Source organism: Eubalaena glacialis, chromosome 12, assembly GCF_028564815.1.
Source record: "Eubalaena glacialis isolate mEubGla1 chromosome 12, mEubGla1.1.hap2.+ XY, whole genome shotgun sequence".
Classification (NCBI taxonomy): domain Eukaryota; kingdom Metazoa; phylum Chordata; class Mammalia; order Artiodactyla; family Balaenidae; genus Eubalaena; species Eubalaena glacialis.
Genome location: NC_083727.1, coordinates 96,691,011 through 96,718,637, shown reverse-complemented (window position 1 = coordinate 96,718,637; position 27,627 = coordinate 96,691,011). Strand labels below are relative to the sequence as shown.

Sequence of the window (27,627 nt, the reverse complement as noted above, 5' to 3'; positions counted from 1 at the left end):
TTCTGCAGAATACTGCTCAATTAGCTACCCAAGGGTTTTGTTTTTGTTTTTTGTTTTTTTTCAAATGTAACACACTGATCAACTAAGCTGGATGTCTAAACTCTTCAGAGCCAGAGTTTTTATTTATTTACTTATTTATTTGGCCGCACCAAGTGGCATGCGGGATCTTAGTTCCCTGACCAGGGATCGAACCCATGTCCCCTGAAGTGGAAGCATGGAGTCTTAACCACTGGACCGCCAGGGAAGTCCCTCCTTTGCCCACCAGAGGTCTTTTTAATTACAGTGTCTCCCCCAACATGGACTCTGTGTTTTAAGACAATATTTCATCAATAAATTTCATGATGTCATGAATAGCTAAGCTGCTTAAGATAACCAGTTACTGCAATAACTTGATATAATTCCTGGGAATGCAAAGAAGCACAGCATTTTAATGAATCTGTGCAGCCTTACTGCAGGTAAATGTTAAACTTGTTGGTGTTTATTCAACTATTGATTGGCTCATAGACTCTTATTACCACGCTCATGGGTCCCAGGCTGCAGGTCAGTCAACTAGGCTCTATGAACTAAAATTTATTGTTCCTTGGAGGAAAGTGGGAAGATTAGGAACAAATGTAGCATTTAAGTGGAAAATTACCTATTCTAAGTGATAGCTGACTGCAACAAACCCAAATTGTTTTACTGGTTATAAAGCCCCAAACTCTATCCTGGAATTGTATTGTTAACTTCAAACTTGATGACTGTCTCCTAATCATCCCTGAATCATTTGTCCTGAATAATTTGTCCTTAATATTCCTACCCCCTTTCTCTACCACATTGGTTTTCCCTGGCCTACCGGGCGAGCATCACGTTCCCTAGCACATCCTACCAGGCCGTGGATGGTCTGGCCTCTGCCCACCCCTCTCACCTCATCCTCGTCCATTCCTCCTTGGAACTCGAGGACTTTCCTCTTCCTGAAATCCTACAGGATGCTTAAGACTCGGTTCTAACGTCGCTTTCTTAATGGAAATTTCTGCGATTCTTTCCAAGCAGTTAGTCACTTGTCTATTAACCTTCGTTTTAGTAACTAACATGCCACACTGTGATTACTTGCTTATATATGGCCTCCACCAGGCTGTAGGAGGTCCTTGACTGCAGGGCTGTCTCTGTGTGTCTGGAGGCTCCATCTGGCTGGGGAAGGGGGTGACGGGCGGAGACAGTGCCCCTCTTCTCCCCAGACGCTCATCCATCTCCACCTACTCTTCTGCCTGCAGCCCCACGCCAGCCCTTCCCGATTCTCTCGTCATCAAAGTGCTCATTTCTCAGAGGTCTGTCCTGGCACGCTACCCGAAATGCTAACTGTTCCAGGTTCAGCTCAAGCACGGACCTCTCGAGGACATTCACTGAGGTCAGAAGCTGTGTTTTCCATCCCAGCAGCTCATAAGATCGCTGGCAAGGATCAGCGAGTGAGCACGCGCTCGCTGAAGAACCGGATGAGGGCCAGCTCCCCTCTGGCTGCCCAAAGCTGTTTATGCCGTTCTATGCCAAGGCAGACTCCTGACACCTTCGGAACAGAACAGATCTGAGTTCTTCACGGCGCATTTCAGGGAGGCCGTAAGACTCTGACTCTCTTTCGTGAATACCAAAAACTTTCTAAAGTGAAACAAATTTGTGTATTCGTTACTAATTAGGACCCTGCCTGATTCAGAAAAGAATCCTTTAAATACAAATGCTTCTGAAAACCATGAAACTATAATATTCTTTCCCCTCAAATTACTAACATAATTAGGATTTCACAGAACAACTAAATCACAAATTATAAGATATCATTATGAGGAAGTAAGGAGAAAGGAAAAAACATTGAAAGTCAAGGAATAAATGACACCGTAACCCAGTAAGTACCAAATGTAGAGGGAGTGCTAATAGCAAAACGAAACTGTCCAGGGTGAGGAGGGGAGAGCCTGGTGGGAGAGTAATTCAGTTGGCTGAATGAGTTTAAATATCATAGGACCATCAAGAAAACAGGGATGAACACATGTGGTTAAAGTCTAAACAGAGTATAACCTTAGTTTTCTGTTCCTAAGAGACTGCTGCAGATGCTTCCACAACTCCTGCGTGCCAGGCTTGCTCCAGGAGGGCGAGGATGGGAGGCGTGCTCGCTGCCCATCTTGGCCACTGTATGACGACCCTTCTGAGCCAAGACCCCGGTCATCAGGGCCGGGCGATTCGAGATGTTTATACCATCCAGTCACCTCCGCTTCCCTCCCTCCACCCAATCCCCTCGCCTTTCCAGGGACTGCACTCTGTTTTCTTGGTTGAAATCAGAAGGTAGAGAGCGGAAGATCTGGGAGACCAAGCTGAGCCCCCTCACTTCCCTGGCCCCGCTGGATGTCTAGAGTGGCTTCTGTCTCTGCCCACAACCAGCTTGACCTGAGTGCTCAGTGCCCATCTCCTGGACACGGAGCTGGACGGTGGGATGTGAAGGCCTCGCCCTCCCACCCCGTCCTGCCGCCTCATGTGGGGTGGGTCTCCCATCGCTGTGCCCTTGCTGAACGGCTGGCCCTGCCCTGAGCCCCTTACCTCCATTATGTCAACGTGAAGCCCTAAGAGTTTTCCACCTTTGATATCTGGGTCTAGCGAAGGCTCTGGAGGTCGGGTAACCTGTCCAAGGTCACACAGCTAGTACGAGGCCGGTGTTGCTGACACCCCACTAAGCTCGCACCACAGGGCGGCTCTTGGGCAGGCACACTTGTAAAGGTTCAGGGGAATGTCCAGCTGTCCACTGACCTCCCCCTGCCTCCTCTGTGTGCCCTCTGACCCTCACACAAGTAAACCCGAGGCCACGTGAGTCTATTCATCTCACCGCCAGCTCTGTCTTCCCAGGGGGTCCAGTGCACTCTGCCCTTGAACTGGCTCCCTTCCTTCTCTCCAAGGCCCATCCCAAGAATCAGGCCTGGGCCAATGTGAGTTCCCCACCCTTAATAATTGTAATGTTTCCCCTTTCGTCGCAAATTCTAGGGGTCCTCTGCTTACTTTACCCCAGTCGTAGGATATACACATTGGTCTCATTGGTCATTGGTTTGCTTTACTGTGTACGTTTCCCAGCTACCAGCTACACATGATGCACTTAGTTTCTGCGAAGTGGAGTGAGTAGGCCGTTTTCTGCTTATTTGCAGGAAGAAGTGAAGCCCAGAGTTCAATAATTCTAGATTTCAGGAAAGACATGAAGGTGATGACAATTGAGGAAAATGTCCAAAGTGGCTATTAGACTATGAATTTGAAAGGCCTTTTAATTCTTCGATTTTTTTTTTTTCTCTCCCAGACCATTCCATGTCAGGTACTAAGCCTTCCGACTATGAGGTGAAGGGAAAAGGTGAGAGCTGGGGTTGGAGAGCCCCGAGTTGGGAGGAAGCTTGGTTCACACAGGCAATCCTGAATGTTACGAATCTCTGCCCTCCTAACGCAGCTGGATGTAAATCAGAGGGACCCAAAGTTTAGACAAGGGGTGGAAAGTTCTTTCTGTAAAGGGCCAGGCTGTAGGTCACATGATCTCTGCTGAAACCACCCATGTCTGCACTGTGGCATGAGAGCAGCCACAGGCAGTACGTACACAAGAGAATGTAGATGTGTTCCAGTAAAACTTTATTTACAAACACAGCATTGGGTTGGCTTTGGTTCCACCCTGTCGTTTGCTGACTTCTGGTGTAGACACAAGGAAATGCCATGAGACCAGGCAGAAAAAGAGGCAGAAAACTTTAATGGACGCTTATAAAAGAAGTTTAATATGATCTATGTATTGCCTGGTAGAAAGGAGTGTTTGGGCAAATCATTCCGGAGTAAAATTCAGACCTTTAGAATACATTTAGTGATTAAAATGACAACACTGCCAGGCGGCACTTGGCAGTATAGTTTGCGAGATGGGGACTCTTGTCAGCCCCAATCTGCAGATAAGGAAACTGAGGCCAAGAGCGGTTAAGTAACCCGCTTGAGGTTAAACAGCTGGTAAGTGTGGGATCTGAGCCAGTGTGGCTCCCGTGCTGAGCTCTTAATCACAATGTTTACTATTGTCTTAATGTTAAGATGTTAATATTTTAACACAAGATAACAGCACAGAAGAGATACTTTGGTATGAAAGGGCTCTTTTTGCTCGCACGCCTGGAACAGAGTGAACGGCTTGTTCTTACTGGTGTTGTTGGAAGGGCCTTCGGAGGAGAACAGAAGGTGGGGCAGTAGGTTGCACTCTCACTGTCTTTTCCTCATGAGGGCAAACTGCACCCCTGGAGCTAATACAGCAGCAGAGGGCAAAAGACCCTGAAGCCAGTCTCCTCCGATGCTGCGGGTACCTAAGAGGCTAGGAATCCCGGAGGAGACCTACGCTCGGAACAGACATGCTCCGCTGTGACCACTAGAGGGGGCCAGAGATTCGCCGCAAACCTCAACTGGCAACTGGCTTGAAACGGAAGAAATCTGCTCAAGCAATTTTCTGAGCACGAAGAAATAAACCAAAGCAAAGTTAAACCCCGGGTGGAATATAGGCTATATATACACACAACACATGTGCACTTATAAGGAAGTGTAGGTGCATTTGTTGTGCTGCCATGAGTTACAGAATCTTGCAAAAGTCTTGTCCCAGGCCTCTGAGTCAGGGTAAAAACCCTGCATACGAATATGCAGAGATAAGAACGACTAGAAAACAGAAGCGGCGGTGACTGTGCCACCACCAGACAGATGGACGGGCGGCCAACAGCCAGACCTCGTGCGGGCGGAGGGCTCAGCCGACTGAACCAGGGAGGCAGCTTGATGGGCTTTACGTAAAGGCAGCACAGTCCCCAAGCCCCGCTGTCCCTTGCCATCAGCCAGGGAGCCTAAAACACGCCGATGCCTGGGTCCCACCTCCAGAAACGTCATTTAATTGATCCAGAGGCTTTATAAACCTCCTTGGGTGATTGGAACCTGCAGCCCAGGTTATGAACGACCGACAGGAGGTGGGACTGGGGTGGGACTGGCGTGGGACTGGCGTGGGTTGGAATGGCCTCCACACGAAGTGACGGCGGGTCTGTGTCGTCTTCCGAGTCACACAAATCGTGCCCACGAGGCAGCGCGTCCGTGTGCCTGGGTGTCAGACCCCCAGTCACACACAACCCAGTGCCTCCTGCCCCCGCTTCCGGAGTAGGACCCGAAGTTCCACGCAAGAGCCAGCTAACAAGTCCCATCAGCTTCTCAAGGACTGCCTTGGAAGGGGAAGCAAGTGCCGGGTGACGGGTCCATTCATTCTTTCAGTAAATAGTCATCGAGCTCCTACCACGGCGTGTGTGTGGGCCCTGGCTGTGCTGGGAAGGAGCTGAAGAAGCCTCCAGGGACCACGTGGTGCCCGTCCATCCCTCTGCGGCGTCCTGGTGGGAGGAACCGTCCCTTCGCCAGGAGCTCTAACAGGACTCAAGAGCCCATGTGCCCAGAGCCTGGGGCCCTGGACGAGCTCAGGGTGGTTGCTTCCCTGCGTGATGCTGGAAAGAGGGACCAAATCAGTCACTCGTCACACATTCACTGAGCGCCTACGACGTGCCAGGCTCTGTGCTGGAGGCCGGGGATCGGTCAGGAGGGCAGGCAGACAAGCAGGAGGGGAGCGTGTACCCCAGACTTCTCCCGCATGCACCCCCACCTCTGGGGAGAGATGATCAAATTCCTCAGGGCTCAGAAATGGCCGCCTGATGTCCCAGACCTCCTGTTTTTGGTGTGGATGCGCCCCACTTCATGTCGGTGTGTCGTGTCCGTCACCTCTACTGATGAACGTTCCATACCCACCTCTTTCGCTGTTCAGCAAATTCAATCGCCTGATTCTGACTCCCCAGGAGAGACACAGCATCTGTCTGCCTGAAAAGGAGGGGCCCGGGGCTCATCGTGCAAGTGACCCAGGGCCTCTGGTCGCTGACTCTCTCCTGAGGCAGCCCTCTCGAGCCTTTCAGAGTCCAGTCAAGGGGTGGTGCAGATCACGGGGCAGATTTGGCAGACAACTAGGCTTAGAACCTGATCATGTGGGTCACCACCGAAGGCGTGTGGGTCACCACCGAAGGCGTGTGGCTCACTAGTTGGATGATTCATTAATGTTATTTTCCTGTTAATACCTAATCATGACTCAGTAATACAGGTCTGCATTTGTGTATACGGTATCCAGACTTTGAGACTCTTCGAAACTAGTTATAGAATCGCATACCGAGACTCCTTTACCATCCTGTCGTCTCAGACTGGGCTACTAGCCAGCGACTAAGGAACCCCAGGGCTGCCCGGATGCGCTGGCCAGTCTCATGTTCTTGCTTTCAGCTCTTGATAGAGACGTAAATTAGCCCCACTGTATACAGTCTACCAGATGTCCTCACTAAAGGGCCAGGCAGATGCCTCCCTTGGCTGACTTACGGGTCAGGAAAGTTCTGTGGTCGCATTGCTCCCATCACTGGGAGGAGGGTTTTTCTTCTAATGCTTAATATTGTTTTATATTCAGGATTCAGTAAGTTCTTCTGTTCATTCTGTTTGGTCTTCTTTTAAAGAGATAAGAGTAATAAAACGCAAATAAGAACTTCCGGATCCAAGCAAGTCTACAAATGGGTAACTTTCCTTCCTAGGCTTTTGTGAGCAGTAATACGGTAAGTACATTTGGGCATTTTATTTTCCTAGGAGTATAAAATCCTGTATAAATTTTAAAGTGTGAAACAAATAAGTAAATAAACAAAGTGCCCATACATGCTGATTGCTCTTGAATAGTTTTCGTCTCACCAATGAATACGAGATTCAGTTTAAATTATACCCAAATAAAAAGTTAAAAATTAGATGATGCAAAGTAAGTGAGTTTTCGGTGAACACACTGGTTTAATGCAGCCTCAGGGCAAAATGCGGTCACAAGCAATTATCTTCAAAACAGAAACAAACAAAAAGAATATTCCAGGGCTTCCCTGGTGGCGCAGTGGTTGGGAATCTGCCTGCCAATGCAGGGGACACGGGTTCGATCCCCAGTCTTGGAAGATCCCATGTGCTGCAGAACAACTAAGCCTGGGAGCCACAACTACTGAGCCCACGTGCCACAACTACTGAGCCCGCGTGCCTAGAGCCCGTGCTCCGCAACAAGAGAAGCCACCGCAATGAGAAGCCCGTGCGCCACAACGAAGAGTAGCCCCCGCTCGCCACAACTAGAGAAAGCCTGTGCGCAGGAACGAAGACCCGATGCAGCCAAAAATAAATAAACAAATTTATATATAAAAAAAGAATATTCCAGGGAGTATATTAGCTGATGAAAAAAATCTCATAAATGATCCATAAAATGTTTCCCAGCAGCGTCCTGTACTGTCATGTGTCACAGACTTGGCTGTCAAGAATGACTCCATAGCGACTTGCAAACAAAGACTCACCATCTCTGCTAAAACAGCAGAGACGCCATCAGCAAAGTTAGGGACTGGTGATGATTAAACAGCTTGCGGATTTAACAAGAACCCACAGTGGCAAACATGTGCCTCTTCTTCTCTATTTGCGGGGTGTTCTTGCCTGAAGTTTGAAGCGAGGTTTAAGAAGGATGCAGAGCTGAAAATACATTTTAGAGGAGAACGTGCACGCCTCCTGGAGTAGGCGGAGCCCAGGACGAGAAAACCCGAGAACCTCAGCACTCATGCCGGGTGACAGCAAGGCCCGCTGTGCACACCCTCAGAAACCGACAAGTCATCGGTGGGCCTTCGCTTGGCTGATCAGACCCGAGCGATGTCAGAAGAGCCCATGAGTCTTTGCTGGTTATAAAGAAATTCTGGACACCTCACCTATGTTTCTACTAGCGTGAAAGATTCTCACAGGTGATTTGAAAAAATGGCTTTACCATCTGGCTTCAACCTTTTTTGCCTCTACTGAGTTTTTCTCCAAAGTTCCCGGTGGCTTCCTCGGTGCCGCTTCCCAGGGACCTCCTGGAAAGGAGCAGGTCCCCTTTCTCTTCTCGACCTCTCAGCAGCCTTTCACACAGTGGACCCGCCTTCTCCGGACCCAACGCTCCCCCGTCTCGTCCTCCGTCCCGTCTCCTGGTTCCTTCTGTCTGGCTGCCCCGGTCCCTCTCGATCAGCGCCTTCTCTCTTCCGCAGCTCCTTACGGTTCCTGAGCCGGAGATTCTGTCAGGACCACCGTCTCTCCTTCCTTCACGCTCTCCAGGGGACGCTTCTGGAAACCATCCACGTCTGCGCTGATGACCGCCAAGGCTGTCCTGGTCCCAGCCGTCTCTCCTGGGCTTCAGATCCAGGGCTCCACCTGCCTGCTGGGCGGCCCCTCAAATGACACTCGCAACAGTGCGCCGTCTCTACCCGCCCCCCTGCCCCAGCCCCAGCGCCCGGGCGCCTGTCTCACCCTCGATTCCTCCGCTCCATCCTCTCCAACCATTCAAGTCCAAACCCTGTTACTGTTTCCGTCGGAAGAGCCCCGGCGTCATCCCCGCTTCCCTTCACCGTGACCGCGTGGCCCCGGCCCCCGCAGATCCAGGGCTTGTGACGACGAGTGTCCCCTCTTCCCAGCCTGCTCCCGCGCTGCAGTCAGTCACCGTCCTGAGTGCGGGAGCGCAGCGCCAGCCTGGGGGGGTGACTTCCGCACGTGCAAGCCCCGCGCCCTCCTGCTCTCCGGACCGGCGCCGGCTCCTCTCGGCCTGGCCTCTCCTCCCCCGTCCGCTCCCCGCCCCCTGGCTCTTGGTCACTGCAGCCGCCTAGACACACCCGCGGGGCCCGCACGACGGCCCCTCCCAGCTCCAAGCGGGGGCACCTTCCTCCTTATCGTTTGCCCCTGTGCCCAGCGCGCACGGGAGAAGTGATACATCTTATTTCAGCGCAGGATCCGACCCCCTGGGAGGGTCTTTAAAGGGCGTCCTGAGGCCCGTGTGGATGGGGGCGGCAGAGGAGAGTCACGCCCACCTCTCAGGTCCACTGGACGTCGTGGGACGGCGCTGCGCGGCAGCGAGTCACCCACAGGGGCTATGGGGACACTGCCCCGAGCTGGGTGAAGAAACTGCCCCTCCAGCCCCTGATGGCGGCAGTGCTCTGGGCGAGTCCTCAGCGCAGGGCCTGGTGAGGAGGAAACTTCAAGGGGAAACAGCGGGCGCTTCCTGGGGGAGGGGGTGGGTGCAGGCAGGCAGGCGCCCCCAGGTGCGAAAAAGGAGCGCTCCTTTCACGTGGGCCGCGACAGCAGGGGGAGCTCAGAGAGGAGAGGCTCTGGCCTGAGTGGAGGATGGGCAGGAGGGGGCCCAGAGACCTGGGTTCCCATGCTGCCCGGCACTCGGCGCTCTGCACACGGTAACCCGTGAAATCCTCACCGCAACAAAGGTCAGCGCCATCCCCATCCCCACGTCACGGTGAGGAAACGCCACAGAGAGGTGATGTGAGTTGCCCCAGGTCGCACAGCGGCACGTTGGGTTTCTTGGACCACCTTCCTGAGCAGCTTTGGGGGGCAGGGGGGCAGGAAGAATTAGCCAGTGAGGCCTCGTAAAGTCAGGCTGCAGCTTCAAGGAAGGATTGGGAGTCTGGGGTTAGCAGGTGCAAACTGTTACCTACAGAACGGATAAGCAACAGGTCCTACTGTACAGCACAGGGAACTATATTCAGTATCCTGTGATAAAGCACAGTGGAAAAGAATATGAAAAAGAATATATATGTGTGTATAACTGAGTCACTGTGCTGTACAACAGAAATTCACACAACACTGTAAATCAACTATACTTCAATAAAAAAAAAAAAGAACATTAGAAAATAAGATTCTCTGAGTTTTCACCCCAGACCTCATTTATTCATCCGATTCCCTGGAAGGCTGGGTCCGCCCGGGGCATAAGAGGTCGCGGCCAGGGAGACACAGCGCGGGGTGCGGAGATTACAGCGCAGGGCTGCCAGGAGAGGTAAGGAACGGGATACAGCCCACAGCTTCGGGGCCGGCTCTCCTCCACACGCTGAGTAATCGCCGCCGCCTGCGTTCGGTTCTCCTCACAAGGAGAACAGGTTGCACTGTATCCTGATTCATTCCTTGCCGACCGACAGAAAACACAGTTATGTTAAGGAGAGCCACTGTTGCTGAGGATCTCGTTAGGAGCGTCCCTGACCCTAGATGTAGTGATTCTATGAAAAAATACTGGTGAGAAGCAGGCGAGCTTCGCCCACAAGGTTCCCGCAGACCAAGCTGTTTCCCCAGCCGCCCAGGCCTGTACACAGCCCTCGTGTGTTGTTCTGCTGTGCACAGCTGAGAATTTATCCAGCCCGTGCCGTGCGGTGGGAAAACAAATACAAACATCTCTTTTGTATTTTAAAAAATGATTATTCCAAGACCCTTTTATAAATGTAGAGTTGTATTGACTATGACCTTTAAAATTTATTATTTCAAATACATGAGCATATCTTAATTTTTGCGTGAAAATTTGCCCAAGACTCACACTTATGTAGTGTTTCCACAGTGCCAAGTGCAAGCTTGAAAGGCAAGCCAGTCAACCTCTTCAGATGTTCCTGGATGTCTGATATTGTGAAGGATTATCCGGGTAACTGATGGGCTTATTTTTAATCTGAAAATTTTGATATTGTGCCTGGGAAAATATTTTTCGAACAGTGATAGAAAAATTGGTGTCTTGCCATGTGTTATGGGCTGAATTGTGTCCCCCCAAATTCATATGTTGAAGCCCCAGGACCTCAGAATGTTACTGGCTTTGGAGACAGGGCCTTCAAAGAGGAGAGTAAGTTAATGTGAGATGTTAGCACAGACCCTAACCCACTCTGACCGCTGTCTTTATAAGAAGGGAAATTTGGACACAGACACATACAGAGGAAAGACCACCACGTGAGGACACAGTGAGAAGGTGGCTGTCTGCAGGCCGAGGAGAGAGGCCTCAGAAGGAACCAGCCCTGTGAACACCTTGATCTTCGACTTTGAGCCTCCAGAACTGTGAGAAAATAAACCTTTGGTGGTTAAGGTTAAACCAGTTGGTGATATTTTGTTATGGCAGCCCGAGCAAGTGAATACACCATAATACAGGGGACCCTGGAACAACACGGGTTTGAACTGCTTGGGTCCGTTTATATGTGCATTTTTTTCAATAAATATATTGGAAAAATTTTTGGAGATTTGTGACAATTTGAAAAGACAAACGAACTGTGTAGCTAGAGATGCTGAAAAAAATTAAGAAAAAGTTAGGTATGTCATGCATAAAATATATGTAGATACTAGTTGATCTTTACCTAAGCATGAGTGATATTTAATATAAAATTAATAATGTGTTAGTTTTCTTACTGTTTTATGACTTTACTTTCAAAGAATTTCATTACTGTACAGCATGCCTCTCTCTCATAATGGGAGAAACTGCATATCAGCCTATCATCACAGGGAAGTGGTTTTTAAAAAAATCTAACACTGTTTCAATACTGTATTATGGATGTAACTGTGATACTGTGTGCAATAAAATTTTTAATAACAATTCATTCATTTGTGTACAAGCTAAGCTACCATGAAGCAATCATACTGCTGCTTCTTCATTATCAGTGCATGAATCGTTATACCTGTAAATAAATATGTACTTCTTTTTCATGTTATCTTTTCGTTTTTGATGTCTAGTGTTAGTAACACATATAACATCTATAGTGTTTTGTATTGTATAAGACAATGTTGATGTAGGTGCTGATAGATGATTCATCTTGTAAGCATACTTATGTATCAATAAATACAGTACAATACTGTAAATGTATTTTCTCTTCCTTGTGATTTTCTTAATAACATTTTCTTTTCTCTAGCTTAATTTTTGGTAAGAATACAGTATATACTACATATAACATACAAAATATGTCTTAATTGACTGTTTATGTTATCGGGAGGCCGCTGGTCAACGGTAGGCTATTGGTAGTTATGTTTGGGGGGAGTCATAAGTTACATGCAGATTTTCTACTGCATGGAGGGTCGGGGCCCCTAACTCCTGCATTGGTCAAGGGTCAACTGTATAGTGGGAGTTGGGTGTGTAGAATGTTCAAGAGTTTACCAGTTTGCTTGTCAATCTGTTTACTTCCCTGCTAATTTCATCTTTCTATTTAGAAATTAATTTGTATGAGTGGATGAAAAGAAATTTAACATTGTTTGAATTAAATCATTAACAAGATAGATAGAACTCTTGTTAAAAATAAGTTCAATTTCCACCCCCAGAGATGAGTTTGAAAACACATGTCCAACAACTTCACGCACTCCAACTAAATAATATTTTGAAAAAAATCTGTGGTAATCCTGGAGGAACTATACAAAACTAAGTATTCTGTCTTTTAAGGCATAGTTTGGAAATATCTAAGAATAGCTGTTGTTCACTACTATAAAAAGTGATGTCATTCATTAAAAAAACAAGTCTCAGTGAATTTGGGTAATAGAATCCAGATGAATTCAGAGAATGACCTTAATCATCTCATTGACCGAGAATATTTATTCTCAAAAATAACTAGAAAATGTCAGATGCTGAATAAATATTAATAACTGAAAATAAGAATTCCTACTTTGCTCTTGTGAATGTAATCATATTATTTTCCATGCTGTCATCTCATACATATTTTCTGTTACACATTTTAATTTTAATTTGTCTCTTAGGAGAAAACTATTATTATTGTAAGCGCTACTGGAAGATAAAAGGCATGTTCAGGTAGTCATATTAAATAATCAAACAACCAAAAGAGAACAAGGAAAACGCCAAAAACAAAGTCGCCATTTTAGAGTTGAATAATAGATGGTTGGCACTTGCCATCAGTGACATACACAGAAAATCCTGTTTAAGGTGCGCTGTGAGCGGTGGGCATGTTCTGGCAAAAGCACTCTAGGCAATTGATGTTCAGTTTGTTATGTAATTAAACTCATGAAAAGGACACTTTTGCATATGATTTAGGGACTTATACCTGCAAATCCTTTTCAGAAGTGCTAATTGCGGTGGTTGGTCCTTTAATTTTTAGAAATTAAGTTCTATCATGAGTCAAAGATTTCCAATTAAGTTATTAACTACTGACTGTAGCTATTATGTTTTTATAGAATCCAACAATTTTAAATGGAACTCAGAAGTGATTAAAAAAAAAAAACGCACCAAGCAGAATCAGGATACAGGGAAGAAAAGCACCCCATCAAGAGTTATGAAGTAGCAAGCAGAAAGCTTCCAAAATCCACAAAAAGGAGAGACGTGTAAATAATAAAGTTCCTGTTAAAAATAAGAACCAAGAAAGAATTCTGAAGGGCAAGGGAATTCTGCAAAGGACTTTACAAAAATCAGTCACGTTTCCAGAGGAAGGGATAATAACAAAGTAAATGGCAAGCTGCTGTTCAAGTGCTGAGCTGGCAGAATAAACCTATTTCATTTTCTTTTTTGCAGCTCAGGAGTCTTTGTGCAGGTTGTGAGGCAAAAGCAGAAAGCTTCAGAAGGTCTCGGGAAATGACACAAATTGGGTTAAGTATGACTTTTAGGAAACTTAATCTGGTCCCTTAGATAAGATTTTACTGTACTTGCTGCAAATTAGACCAGGGGTCTCTGCGGGCTGCAAGGAATGGATAGAAAGAATGTCGAGGTCACTTCGGGGCCAGCAATGCCCCGTAGAGCTTCCGGCCATGATGGAAACGTACTATGTCTTCTCTGCCCAACACAGAAGTCAATGGCTATGCGTGGCCCCTGAGCACTTTAAATGTGGCCGTACCATTGATGAACTGAACTTTACATTTTATTCCATTTTAATTAATTCAAATTTGAATCGCCTGGTGTGACCAGTGGCTACAGTGTTGGACAGCACAGGACAGATCCTTTCCATTCCTTTAACTGAAGGCTGTAGGCCTCATTTTACTACATATCCTTGGGTTTTCTGGGATTAAATATTACCCAAGGCTTCTGGGATCCCCCGGGGCAGGGCGATCATATCATTGTCCAAACCGGGAGACTTTGAGAAAGACATGGAGTGTCAGTAACAGTCATGATGAGACAAGAGGCCCAGGACACACAGGACGGGACAGGACAGTCCCCCATCCACAGGGTTGTTGCTCGCAGGTTCTAGAGGGAAGTAACTAGGCTTGACTTCACTTCTGTTTAGGTGGCTGCTACAGATAATGTTTAAGTACCTTCTGGGCACACAGTTTCATCGTATCATGATTTTCTTTGCCCCCATAAACATTTACCAAAATCTTTATAACTCACCTCTACTCCCCCAGTGACCCCCGACCACAGAGTACAGCAATGTCTAACAGGGTGCTCAGACCAGAAGTACATAATCCATCATATTGATGTCTGAGCTTAGACTGAGTATCTGGGTAGCTAAACTGGGTTGGATATTTTCAGCTTTCCTCAGGCTTTCTGGTAAGAGGCAGGAAAAGCCAAAAAGAGTAGAGGCATTTCTTTGCAAACAGTCACTCTGCATTCCCTGACAGATACACGTTCTCCCAAAGGGATGACACTGGGCAGGCTGAACAGCAGCAGTTCATTTAGTCCGGAGCCTGGATTGTTTGGGGGAGTGGATCCTGGAAATACAAATACAGGTTGCTTGGGACCCTCTCAGTTTTCTGCCATCAGCAGAGGAAGTGTGTTACAGTCAGACTTTACAATTATATTTCAGCAGGACAGGAGCAACCCCCAGGCTTCCCACGTTCAGAAGTCAACCTGCTTTGAAATAGCAAAGACGGACTCTTCTTCGACAGGAAATACAGAACATGGATTGAAGCACCAAGGCGTACAAATAATTTAAAAAATCCAGTTGTATCTATACGCAGATGTCCTTAAAGCAACAAGTTCACACAACAAGCCAATTCTCATGTAATCTGTCCGGTAAGGTCTGGCTTTTCAAATCCCACCCACCTTTTATAACCCATCTCATGTTGAACACAGTCAAGTTTTGTATTAAAAAAAATATTTCAAAATTTAATAGGCATGGGGATGAATAGGAAAAGAGAAAGGAATTATTGCGGGAGATTTACCGGCAGGAAAGAGCATTTAGCAACATAGTGATTCAGATAATCAGGGGGAGGTTTCAGAATCATTTTGTCGGAGGTTTTCACCAACCTGATCGCCCGAATGACAGTTTTCAGTGGTGGGGTGAGGTCCTCCACGGACACGTCACACTGGCATCCTTTGTCATCATACACGTCGTCGGTGCCAAGCGCCGTGTCAGCTGCAAGAGAAAAGGGCCAGTTAGGTAGCAGCACAGCGGCAATTTAAAACTTGTTACCAAATTGGTCTCACGTAGGGATGGCGGGGAACTCACAGACTCGGCTTATAAATCAACACGTATAACGTCGGCCAATTGTTTTTCCCAGTATTATTCTTTCTCCTTTTCCTACGACCTAACCGATTTCATGTGGTTTGACATGACTGCCTTTCTGAGCTGTTTTCCACGGGGAAATGGGGCTGCTGACACACTTTCTTCCCGGTAGAGGTGATGGATTTGTGTCGATCCACTCATGCTCTTTTGCCCAGTTCTTTTGAAACTAACAGCCAGAGTTTAAATAACAGCTGTTTGGAGTTAGGAAAGCAGTTTTTGGACATTTAATGAACTGGCCTGTATATACAGAGCTGGAAGCCCATGGCACTGACCCCAGTCGTCCCATGCCCTGAACGAGTGTGCTAAGCGTTCGGATCCAAGCACACGGACTCCCTGTCGGTTACTGGACATGGGCAGCCCAGGACACAGCTTGCTGATGACGGCACTGCCAAGGCCGAGGGCAGATTCTCAGACTGGATAAGAAAGTCAGTTGCCCGTAAACCGAGCAAAATAACTTTCAGCTTAACTGCAAAGTTTGACAAAAAGGCAGGGTTACAATAAACACCAAATTACTAAGAATTTATAAAATTAATAAGGAATAAGCACATCATTGCAGTTTGGTTTTCAGTAACAGAATATTGAAAGCAGGTTAAAATTCCTGTAATGAGGAAAAGGGTAAATAAGTATTGGTAGGTTTATTTAATGGAGTATTGAGAATCTGTTAAAGATGATGACTAATGACTGGAAAACTGTCACAACATATTATTAAAGAAACAATCTATATCTGGGATTAAGAATGATTTTATTTTTTTCTGCTTGGCTATATTTTCTAAAATCTCTGCAATGAACATGTATGATCCTGGTAATAAAGTAACAAAAGTGTACTCAGGAGAAAAGAGTTATGTAGCCTCCAAATACTACTTGAACCTCTTTATTTATTATTTTTATTTTTTATTTTGGCCGCACAGCTTGCGGGATCTCAGTTCCCTGCCGGAATCCTAACCACTAGGCCACCTGGGAACTCCCCTATTTGAGCCTCTTTAAATGTTGACGTGATGAAGGGACTAAAACTGCTTTTTGTCTCCTGCCCTGATTAGTGATCATCTACTGTGTCATAAAAGAAGGAGACTTTGCCATGGGCTGTCCTGGTTGGGTTACAGGTCCCGAAACGCTGTAGGAGACCCATTCACTGGAGCAGTGCTCACATCTGGGATGCAGTTGGTGCATCGCTCGAGTCAACGATTCACTGTGTGTTTACTCGGTTTATGGTGTGCTGGGAGCAGGGGTGGTGAGGGGAAGAGATACAGATGGGTCTTCACAGCTCTCTGTCATGGACCCTCTGGCCTTCTGGCCCCCAAGCCTCCAAAGTGGGCTCTCCAGAACCACCACTTCACAGTAACAATCATAATAGCAACCACTCGCTGAAATGAATGCCAGGCGCTTAGACAAAGCTTCTGCACATATTAGGTTTCTTATTTACAGCAACTGTACAGGTTGGTGATGCTGTGCCTGGTTTTTAGACGCTGATATTGAGGCTCCGAGAAGGTAAGCATAATAATTAAACAGCATAAAAGTCAGGGTCCTTTTATTGTTGTGAGGTTAGTGGAAAACTTTTTCCCCAGGTAGGTGCTGTCACAATAAGCACAAAAGTAAAGAGAGTGAAACTATAATGTTCGCGTTGACTGTAAAGTGGAGGGGGGAACGTCCCGAACGGCGACAAGACAGTTTTCTCCCTGCCCCCGTCCTGCACCCCAGTAAGATCTTCTGTCTCTCTGGTGGTTAGGATTAGGCTGGGCAGAGGATGGGAGACATTGTATCCAAAGCCATTTTATTAGGGAATTTCATTATACCACTTATAACTTGATTATTCAAGGCATAAATCAAGCTCTCAGTCTTTAAAAACAGTTTTTCCTTTTTGTAAGTTTGGTCAGGGCAAACTAATAGGAAATACATCTTTGCTGCCATGTGTTGAAGCAAGGGCTGAGTTAGAGAATTTTCCCCCTTATTCCAAAGCCACAAAAATGGGGTAAATGCCATCTTTCTGTTTCGTAAGTATCTTGAGATGTCCATATTCTTTCCAGTGAGGTTAATGACAATTAAATGTTCTTCTCAGGATTCCTAGAGGCTTAAAACCCTGCGTGACCTCTGAGGTACCTGGGCGGGGCTGAGCTTCCAGCCACGGCTGGCTCTGTGCTCTCCGCTCTCCGAACACACCGCTGGCCCTCTGCCCTGGCATTTGGAGAATGTGGGTCATGGGGACAGGAGCTCACGTGAGCACCAATCTGCAAAACCCCAGTCCTGCAGGGCCGTGTGCCAGCGGCGTGCGGTGCTCCCCAAGCCGTGCTCCGCGTGGGCGAGCCTCTGTGTCTGGTGGGCTTGCCCTGCGCACGCCCCGTCTGTGCTGGGGAGAAAGGAAGCTGAAAATACAGCCCTCTGTCTCCCCCAAGCCACTCTGGCTCCTAGTAATTAGCTGTGTTCAAGATTTGCTTTCAAATACTTTGTTCCCCCAGGTTTTGGAAACTCTATTCCATAGTTTTTGGAAAGAGCCACTTGGACCTTACATGATAGACAGGAGGTAAAGAGAAGATTCTGGAAACTTCTGCTACGTCCAAAGACCGTCTTCCTGTTCCCGCTATAAATTTTGCCATCAAGATGCAGGTGTTTATGAGAAAAAGGACAGGTAGCTTCTGGTTCTTTCTCTTTGTCACCTGCTCTTACAGATTAGATTTCTTTTTACATTTCTTGACGAAATGATTACAATGGTTTTCAACCTTGGCTGCATGTTAGAATCACATCTCAGTACTCAGCATGGGCTGGAACCCAGGCCTCAGAGTGTTTATAAAAGCTCCCCGGAGGTGTCCATGTGCAGCCAAGAAGGACCACTGACTGGAAGTGGAAAACGGTGCCCCTGGTTTCCCCCAGCCGGAGCCGGGGCACGTGTGTGTGTGACTACTCTGCTATCGGACTTGGGCTCATCCCCATGTTTCCCCTCGCATCACCAGTGTATTTTGCACAGTTTGAGACAATATAGGTGCTTCCCAAGACAACAGGAAATAATCACATCATAAAAAACAGAAAAAGAAATCCCTTACGAGCTGGTGACCTGGGAACAGGTTTCATCATCTTATTGTTCAGCCTGGAGGCCTTGGCTTTCTGAATTCCAGCCACTGTTTTCCACCCCTCAGCCACCTGAAACCCGCTCTGCAAGCCGTGACCCTGTTCTCTTTCAACGGAGTCACTACTGTTCTTACACACAAGAGACTCACATGTTCAGAGACAAAAATAAAATCAAACTGTCAAAACCTAGCAGAAAACATTTGTTTGTCTGTGGAGGAAATGGTAATGGCCTGATGTTTGGTCACTAAGAGGAATTATAAAGGAGACAGCTGACCACCTTGGTCATGAAGACAGAAAATGTTACCACCTGAAATGACCAAATTATAATGCAAAGGAAAGTCCTGATTAGGAAAAAACTGAAAGGTATAAAAAAGCTTAATATTTATAATGTATAAGAAGCTTATTTGAATGGATCACAATCCAAAATATTAATGTATTATACAAATAAGTCAGTCAGGAAAGACCACCAGTAGCAAAAAATGATAGAAAACTCTTCAACCTAACTAGAAATAAAAAAAAAAAATTAAAATTATTTGCAAGTATGGACTTATACTTACTTAGTAGCAAAAGAATAATAACTAATACTAACAAAACTGAGGTGACTCTGGTACATTTTGACATTGCTAGTGACAATGTAAATCAGAACAAAGTTTTATGGCAAGAAAAAGTTTAAAAAAATTTAAAATCAACAATCTTATAATTTTATACCAGAATAGTTATCTTTGGAAAATAATTTCAAAAAGAAAATAAAGATAGCTTAATGTAATAATTTTTATTGCATCATTGCCTATTGTAGAGAGATAGTTATATAAATTTCAATGTCCCAAAGTAGGAAACTGTAAATTATAGTATTTGACCATGCTGATGTACTACACAGCTACGAAAATGATAATTATGAAGAGTACATGGTAGTATGAAAGTATTTTTAAGTGTTCAGTAAAATTAAAATATGAAACCAAATATGTTGATTAGAACTATGAACCATGATATATAAGAAGAAAAGCAGCTAGAAGTAGAAAACCAGCTAGAAGTGAATATATAAAAATGAAATTAGCATCAGGGCATGAGATTATAGATGATTTACATTACTTTTATTGGGTTGGCCAAAAAGTTCGTTCAGGTTTTTCCGTAAGATGTTCCTTAAGGAATTTAAAGATTTTTTTCCATCACAAAAAATTATATGTTTTTTGAAATAGAGTATTTGAAAAATAAAAATACAATTAGAACGAAGAAAATAAAATCTTCCCAAGTTGCAGAACTTAAAAGAAACAACTACTGTAATATGTTTCTTATAGTAAAAATGTGAAAGCTACAAGTTCGCAGTACATTTCAGGCATTTAAATGGACCACGTAATGATTCTATTCCACTGTGCTATAAGGAACACACATTAAAAAAGCCACTATCAATGGTGGTGATAACTAATTTCTTACAAGCTGTTATGAAGTATAATTGATTTTCCAATTCTGCTGCTGCTTGTCTTTCAATTACCTTTTCCCCGCTATCATTTCCGATACCTTAAATATCATCTTAAATTTACAGTCTCCACTTCAGCCACGTGCTAGTTCAAAGGCATCTCCTTTAATCCAGCTGAGTTTAGAATAACTGCCTGGGTCCTGATGCAGCAGCACGATATTATTTTGCTACGTCCTTGTTTGGGGACTTTCCTTCTGTTCTGTGCAGGGTGCTGCTGTGTCCTCAAGACACTAATAAGAAACCCAGAAAAATACTCCAGATAATATATTTTTTGTTCTAGACTTTTGCCTTTTCAAATAGTTTTTATTTTAACTTTGCTTTTCTCTCATTTTGACAGTAATGCATGCTTCTCCTAGAAACTTTGAAAATTTGAATTTTAAATTAAATCATGGAGAATGAGTAAAAGTTTTTGTAGTTCTAACACTCAGGCAAATCCTATTAAATTTTGGCCTCTTCCCTTCCAGTATCTTTCTTTGCATCAGCTGATGTTTAACGTCAAAGTCAATTTCTCAACACTGATTAGAAGTTGTACATCTCTGGTTGCCATGGGGGGGACTTTGCTTTGATACCTCAAAAGCCCTTATTCAGCCTCATCGTATTATATGGCTGTTTCATCTCATGCTCCAGCTACACCGGACGACGAACAGTTCCTCAAGGTGCTGTCTAAGCATTATTACCTTTGGCTACTCTCCCAAGGGCTACCCTCTACACACCCCCTTTCTGTTTTTTTTTTGGCTGGCAATCTGCGGGTGCTGAATTTGCAGTGGACAGATGATCATATGCATAGAGCACCCCAAAATGAGAAGAACATCGGAATATTTACAACAAATTACTTATATTTCAGCATGCATATAACACTTGCGCCGTGTTGAAAACTAGAATTTTATTTTGCGGTTTAGCAATTCCTGTTGATTTTGAGTTATCCAAAGCCAAGAGCATGAGGGCAGTAGGACAGAGTTCAGAGCCTCAGATCCAGCTTTCCAGACACAAGCCTTTTGAGTCTGTGGCCTCCGGGAAATGCAGCCTGACCCCTAAGACTGACTCAGCCCTGTCCTCCTGTTCTGCATACATATCTCTTATATTTGTTGTTTACAACCCCTTTTCTTGGCAGACAGTGAGCTGCGAGGGCAGGGACCACATCCTTCATCCACGCGTCCTTCTTCCCCGTATCTCCTCATCCATGTACCTACCACCCCCAGAGCCCTGACGGTGCACGTTTGCTTTGCGAGTGAAGCATTTCCCCTTGACTCCAATAAAGTCTGGATGTAGGATTTTAGGACTGGATTTAGGACCTTCGTTCATTCAGTCCTTGTGTGTGAGATGGTTTACAAAGGTGAGCTGTAATTTAAAATATTACACTGCAGACTGGAAATATCGCGCTCATTCTACACAAATGAGGGAGCTGCAGCTCAGAGTGAAAAATGACGTAAGTGGGGCTTTTAAAATGGGGCCAGAGCCGCCATCCCGGAGGAACTGCCTTGTATCCTGTTTTCTGACCCTGTGAACTGGGCCAAACTGCCAGCATCCCAAGAAGTCAGCAAGAATGAGAAAACCGTGTTGAAGGGACTGATGAAAATGAACCTTTACCTGGTGACCACTTTGCCGGACTAATCAGTGAAGTGCAAATCTAATAGCTTTACTTATCAGCACCGATGGACTCCTCTTAAGAGCAAGCTGTCTCATCTTCCTCTTACTTGTTTCATTAAAAACCCTGATTCCCTCTCCTGTAATAGGGACACTATTTGTGTTTCTACCCCAATACATGTACCCCAAATTGCAATTCTTTGATCCCAAATAAATGCTCTTGCCTCTTGAATTGGTTTCCTGTTTTTTTTTAGGTTGATATCAGTGAGCTTAGATGACCTGCCCAAGATACAGGGTTATTAGGGTACAGCAGTTCTTTTAACACTGAGATCGCGCCTCCCTGCACACAAATCTCCCCGTGTTTTGCAGAGCAAAAGCTCGAGTCTTCAGAAGGCCTGCAGGGCCCCGTGTGCCGCCCCTTCTCCCACCTTCCCATCAGGGCTCCCCTCTCTCTGTTCCCTGCAGGCCCCCTGGCTGCTCCGGGCACCGTGCACCTCTCTCCCTAGGGCTCCCTCTGGGGATGCTCCCTTCCAGACAGCCTGGGGGCTCCGTAGCTGCTGAGGCCTCCGCTCAGTGTCAGTTCTCCAAGAGAACCACCAGGACTCCCTTACCCAAGGCCAAGAGTGTCATCTTGTTCTCTGATGTATCTCAAGCGCCTGGAACAGAGTGCCTGGAACAGGGTAAGCAAACTAGTATTTACTCAGGGAACCAGTCAGGGTGAGTGATACTTGTCCATTCCATCTCTCTGATCGATCACAAAGTTTAATGGACTAGCTACCCTCTGGATTTGGCCTTATCGTTTTCTCTTTTACTTTTTTTGTTGTTGTTGTTGTTTGTATGTTTTGGTGATCTTTCATGACTAGATATACCTTGAGATCCTACTGTGGAGAAAAGATCCAATTTTTCCTCAAAGTGTTTGATTTTTATAGGATTTAAAAATAGGATTTCCCCCCGGTGGTCCATGAAAATATTTAAGAGGCAAAATAAGTTTAAAGTAAAAGCATGAATAACTTCTATAGCAGAACTCAGGAAATATTTGTTGAATAAATATGGTATACTGCACTTTTACTTTTAGGTTGACACGCAACCTGTAGGTCCACTTTAAATTCTTGAGTCTATAAGTTTACAATTAGTAAATAATAGAAGAATTTTAACATCAGTACAACCAGCAGGAGGGCTCTCTACCCACATCCTCCATATAAATATAATAAAGAAGCCCATCCTGACTTACTTTCCTCTTCAGCAACAATGTATACTAATGGAAATGTAAATATACTACAGTGAGATACAGTGTAACTTCATAAATCACTTTTGGATACTCACTCCCCTGTGCATTTCCAAATGTGACCTTTAACCCAGTGCTTTACAGCGTTAGTACAGCAGGGACAAAGTGTGAGATTTCAGTCATGTGACCATTGTTCACTCAGTTCTGAATCTTAGAAGGTTTGGAGGAAATAGCTTAAAAGTGAGTTCTCATTAAGAATTAGGAAATCATCTCACTGAATTCTGGTAAAAATAAAATATAATGCTATAAGGAAATTTTTGATCCATCTGTGAACATCTTCTCATGAATTTTTTTCCTAGGCTGTACAATTAAAATGCTATAGTACTAGGGAAAGAATTCTGAAAAATAAATATTTGTTTTTATTGAAAAAAAGTCCCAGTATTCATATCTGTGGGCTCTACTGGTTTCAAAATAAAACATCCTTTTGAGTTTTTAAAGCAATATTCTAGTTAAAGAGCTACTGTTAATATTTTGAACAGGTAATTGCATTTTCCTGTGTATTTTTACCAAAGCAGATGCAAATGTTGTTAGCACAATTGAAGATTATAGATTGATAGAGACTGCATAACTCAGCTGTGCTTGCTGTTTATTTTAGTTTTTGGTGTTGTGACATTCTCTATGTGGAGCGGAAAATTTGGGACCCAAAATACAGTCGTGGTACCCATAACAGAAATGAAGAGGTACATTCAAATACACTATCAGGGGAAGTGCAGCTGACTTTTTTTTTTTTTTCCAAAAAAGAGTTAGATCTAGATTATCCTGTGACTACCACATTCTGAAAAAATGGCTCTATATACCATGAAAACTCCCTCAGCTCCTTAGAAGACTTTCACAGTAAAGAGAAAATGCAACTGGCCTTTGACTGGACTTGACAACTTTGCTGTTGGCAATGGCCTAGCATCAGTTTCCAAATCTGCTTGACTTTTAGACACAATAAGAAATACACTTGCTATTGCGATCTAGCGTGCGCGCGCACACACACACACACACACACCTACACACGACAGAAGCTCCCTTCTAGGTTAAGACGGTAGGATGAACATACACATCTAATCTTGATCCCTCTGAAAAGCTCACTAAAACTATAGTGATGATACTTTTTAAAAAGACTTAAACACATAAAAGGATAGAACAGGAGGGGAGGCAGCAACAACATAGTCTTGAAAGTAGGAAAGCGGCTGGGCAAGTGAGGTAGCCGACTAGCTGGCACCAGAGAGAAAACCCCAAGCCAAGGCTGGGAAAAGCCGAGAAACAACAAAATTCACACCTCAGACAAGTCAGGGCAGCACTCGGTACCTGTGGGGTGACTGACCGGAGGGAGGTTGTGTGCACCCTGCCTGCAGCCTTGGGCAGGACTCCGCTCCTTTTCCAGCAGGGTTCTGGCTGGGGGGCTTCGGACGAGGGGTCCTCAGGCATGGGTTCCAAGTGACCATATACAGCTTGAATGCTGAGAGCCCACTAGCGCCCGGTCACCATCTCAACAATGGCAGCAGGACCTGCACCTCCAGGTAGGAGTCTGGAGAAGACCTCTCTGGGAGTCTGACCAGCCCAAGAAGAAACAGCTGAAGGTCCTGACCCCAGAGGTTTCCCAGGAAACGGATGACCCAGATCCACCCATGGGGAAGGTCAAGCTGACCACCCGCCGCCACATGCTCGGAAGTTCGTCACCCTTGTCAGATCCCACACTTCTCTGCGAGGAGACACCCAAAGTTTACTAAATGCCTGAGGAAATCGTCCAGTACAAAGAGATCAAGATCAACCCAAAACGAAGCAAAAGAAAACACTGTTATTAACATCTTCACAGAGATAAAGCAAGGTACTACATCTGTGAAGCAAAAACAGGAAGCTAAAGTAGAGGGACACAGTAAACAATCACAACAACAGTAAAGAACCTTAGAAATGATAGGTTTGGATGATAAAGTCGGCCAGAACTCCCCCAGAACAGAACAAAAAGACGAAGAGGTAGAAAATGGGAGAAAAAAGAAGAAAGTCAGATGGCCGGTCCCCAAGCCCTGCATCTAAATAATGAATTTCCATGAGACAACAGAGAAAATGAAGGGAGGAGATCATTTTAAAAAAAAACACAACAAAACATTTTAGAACAGAAGGTCACAAATTACCAGTTTGAAATGACCCCGTGAGTCCCCACTATAGTAGATTAAAAATACATCTGTGCCCAGGAAAATCATTATGAAAATTCAGAACACTGGGGACAAAAGCAGATCCTACAAAGTTCCAAACATAAGACAGACAACATCACACCATTGGTTACGTACAAACATCAGAATGGCTTTGGACTTAACAATCCTGAAAACAAGCACACCAGGTTACAATGCTTTCAAAATTCCAAAGTGACATGATTTCTGGCCTAAAATTGTATACCAAGCCAACCTATCAAGCAGCATGAAGATGGAAAAAAGCCATTTTCTGACGTGTAAGATCTCCAAAAAAATTTGCTTTCCTTGTACTCTTCCTCAGGAGTGTTCTGGAGGACGCACCCCTTCAAAATGGGGATGTAAATCAAGAGAGAGGACGGCCCGGTGCAGGAGACATGGCTCAGGACGAGGGTGAAAGAAACCCCGGGTGGTTGCCGTGGGCCAGGTGGAGACGCTTCCGTCCATGCAGGACTGGCGTGACCCATGCGCAGGCATGTGGTTGGAGGTCAGCAACATGCCTTCCATCATAGGGACTAAATCAAGAAACACAAAATCATGAGCCCCTGTAGGCTGGGAAGGCAATCTAGAAGAACATCAAAAGGAAGCCAGAAGCTGATGTCTGTGCAGCAGGCTTGTTAAGCAGCCAGCCCGGCTGAAAGGAGGGTGGCGTCTCCAAGAAACACCACCATGGAACTGGATCATTTAACTGACACAACTGACCTTGTGAACAGTTTTACTGACAGATTATTGGAAGATGTGGGAAGAATTATGAAAGCAACAAAAGCAAGAAATAGGCATTTATTTACTACCGGAAAAACAAACAGTAGTAGTACAATATAATACATACAGGTATAATGTAGACCCTGAATTCTGACTTATCAAAAAATTACAAAACCTAGACTGGAAGGATGGGAGGGTCTGCAGAGGGGAAACAGTGAAAAAAGAGCTAAATCTTCATTTACTAGAATTTTAAGTTAATAGAAAATGTTCAAAATTGATTAAACAGAAGTTAGCTGTATGCACATACTATTGAAAAAATATGGACATTTGTTAAGTATCAGAAGAAACAACAGAAAAATAGAAATGGTTGCTTCTGGAAAGAAATCCTGGGGGGTAGAGTGGGAGAGCTGAGGCAAGGAAACATCATATTCTGATATAAAGAGTTCATATTATTTGACTTTTTATTTATTATTTTAAATTAAACTTTCAGTTTTGTTACTTGTAACTGCAAATTCAAATTTGTAATTGTGGAATCATACGCAGTTGCAAGAAATAATACCGAGGTCCTGTGTACCCTTTATTCAGTTTCCCCCAGGGATAATGCCTTGCAAAGCTACAGCACAATGTCATGGCCAGGGTGTTAACGCTGATACAGTCCAGATACGGAATGTTTCCATCACCACCAGGAGTTCCCATGTTGTCCTTTTACAGCCACACTCCTCCCTCCCATCCCCCATCTGCCATGACTCCTGGCAACCACTAATCTCATTTCCATTTCTATAATTTTGTCATTTGGTGAATGTTATATAAATGGAATCATAGGGTATGCAGCCTTTTCAAATTGACTTTTTTTCCACTCAGCATGATTCCCTCAAGATTCGGCCAAGTTGTGCACGTCAATAGCTTGTTTACCTTTGCTGCTGAATAGTATCTCTGGTACATGTGTACCAGAGTCTGTCTAACCAATTCACCAACTGAATGACATCTGGGTTGTTTCCAGTTTCTAGTTATTATGAATAAAAGATGCTATGAACACTTGTGTACAGGTTTTCTATGAACGAAAGTTTTCATTTCTCTGGGATAAATGCCCAAGAATACGATTTCTTAGTCACGCTTAGTTTTATAAGAAACTACCAAACTGTTTTCCTGATTGACTGTATTATTCTACATTCCCACCAGCAACGGATAAGAAATTGTTTCTCTGCATTCTCCCCAGCATTTTGTGTTGTCATTACTTTTTATTTTGGTTATTCTGATAGGTGTGTAGTGACATCTCCTGTAGTATTAATTGGCATTTTCCTAATAGCAAATGAATTTAAACATCTTTTCATGTGCTTATTTGACATCTGTGTACCCTCTTCAGTGAAATGTCTGTTTTTATCTTTTGACCATTTTCTAATTCAATTTTTTTTTTTTTTTTAACTCTTGAGTCTTGAGTCTTATCTATGTTGGACATGTGGTTTGCAAATCTTTTCCCTCAGCCTGCAACTTGTCTTTTCATCCTCTTAAGAAAGTACTTTGCAGAGCAAACGTTTTAAATTTTCATGAAGTCCACTTTGTCAATTTTCCTTTCATGGATTGTGCTCTTGGTGCTGACTCTGAGAACTTTTTGCTTAGCTCCAGATCCTGAAGATTGTCTCTTACGTTTTTTCTAGAAGTTTTATAGCGTTATGTTTTTACATCTATGATTCATTTTGTGTTCATCTTTATTATTTGACTTTTAAAACTAGGCAAATGTATTACTTTGGTAAAATACGAATTCTTTGAAAAAAATCTAAAAGGCTCATGAAATAACCCTGGCTCCCACTACTTGTCATGCAGTCCGTTTCCTATTCTGTCCTGCCTCATCCCATCTACCCCACACCTCCCACCTTGTGAATTTGATTTCACGACACTCTACCGTAGATTGAAAAGGACTGTAGACAGTCTCTTCTGCCTGGTGCAACCCCCATTTTTACTTCTCTTCATTACTTCTTCTTTTCTAACGTCTCCATCATCAGTTCTATCTCAGATGTTTAAAAAAATCACCCACTGCTCTTTGGCACGAAAGATAAAAACTCTTTTTTTGTCCCTTTCACGCCC

General features: G+C 44.7%; 1 protein-coding gene across 1 annotated transcript in view; it reads right to left on the bottom strand.

Moving 5' to 3' along the window:
• Positions 1 to 27,627, bottom strand: part of KCNQ5 (potassium voltage-gated channel subfamily Q member 5) — a 575,434-nt gene that overhangs the window by 6,356 nt on the left and 541,451 nt on the right. Inside the window, exon 11 of the mRNA XM_061206754.1 lies at positions 15,011 to 15,119. Coding sequence (XP_061062737.1) covers positions 15,011 to 15,119 — 109 coding nt within the window. The remainder of the gene's footprint in view (positions 1 to 15,010; positions 15,120 to 27,627) is intronic.